General features: G+C 57.3%; 1 protein-coding gene across 1 annotated transcript in view; it reads left to right on the forward strand.

Annotated features, from left to right (window-relative positions):
* VOLCADRAFT_92548 (uncharacterized protein) overlaps positions 1-539 on the forward strand; it is a gene marked incomplete at both ends in the record, with an annotated part of 4,314 nt that extends 3,775 nt beyond the window's left edge. The window contains 2 exons of the mRNA XM_002951859.1: positions 167-393; positions 528-539. Of these exons, the coding sequence (XP_002951905.1) occupies positions 167-393; positions 528-539 (239 nt within the window). The remainder of the gene's footprint in view (positions 1-166; positions 394-527) is intronic.
* Positions 540-712: the final 173 nt, after the last annotated feature.

The following is a 712-nucleotide window of genomic DNA, read 5'->3' on the forward strand; positions in this document are numbered from 1 at the left end:
GTTTCTGGGGATTTAGAGGGTCGTCTGACCTTCCCCAAGGGTGAAGCAGGTGGGAGCATGATTGATCTTTTCGTAGGTTCGGCCGGTGTTCTCCGCCATGCCTATTGGATGCGAGTGGGCGAGCTGCTCGCGCCAGATGGTTGGTTCCCGACTGACCACCGTCCAGTGACGCTAGTGCTTGGTCTAGCTGTAGGAGGAACTGGGACGAGTGCCAAAGGGTGCTGCCAAAAGAAGCGAGCAGTGTTTGAGATTTCCCGTTATCGTGACTATGCTGCTCTGTTCACTGATGGATCCCAGGTCATGCATGCACTAAATGGGGTGATCATAGACCTATCGAATGGGGCCTGCAACAGCACGGAGTCGGTGGAGCGCATTAGTACCCTCCTGCGGAAGGTGCTGATTCGAGTATTTGCGGGTCGCAGGCCTGAGGGTATGCAAGCGGGGGGTGGTGCATTATGGTGGAACGAGGAATGCCAAAGCGTCCGGCAGCACATGCTTGCCTGCAGGGTGCGGCTTGGCCCTGGCAGGGTCGAGAATAAGTCAGGCCCCTTGTGGGAAGCATTCTGCAAGGCACGTAACGCAATGAACCGTGCCAAACGTCGTGCCCGAGCAGCATATGATGCAGAGAGAATGCGTGAGTTCGTGGTAAGGTGCAGGCACGATCAGCGCGCACTATGGCGGGCCTTGGGAGGGCAACTCAAGGAGCGTTGCG

The sequence above is a fragment of the Volvox carteri genome (genome assembly GCF_000143455.1).
Source record: "Volvox carteri f. nagariensis unplaced genomic scaffold VOLCAscaffold_26, whole genome shotgun sequence".
NCBI classification, from domain to species: Eukaryota; Viridiplantae; Chlorophyta; class Chlorophyceae; order Chlamydomonadales; family Volvocaceae; genus Volvox; species Volvox carteri.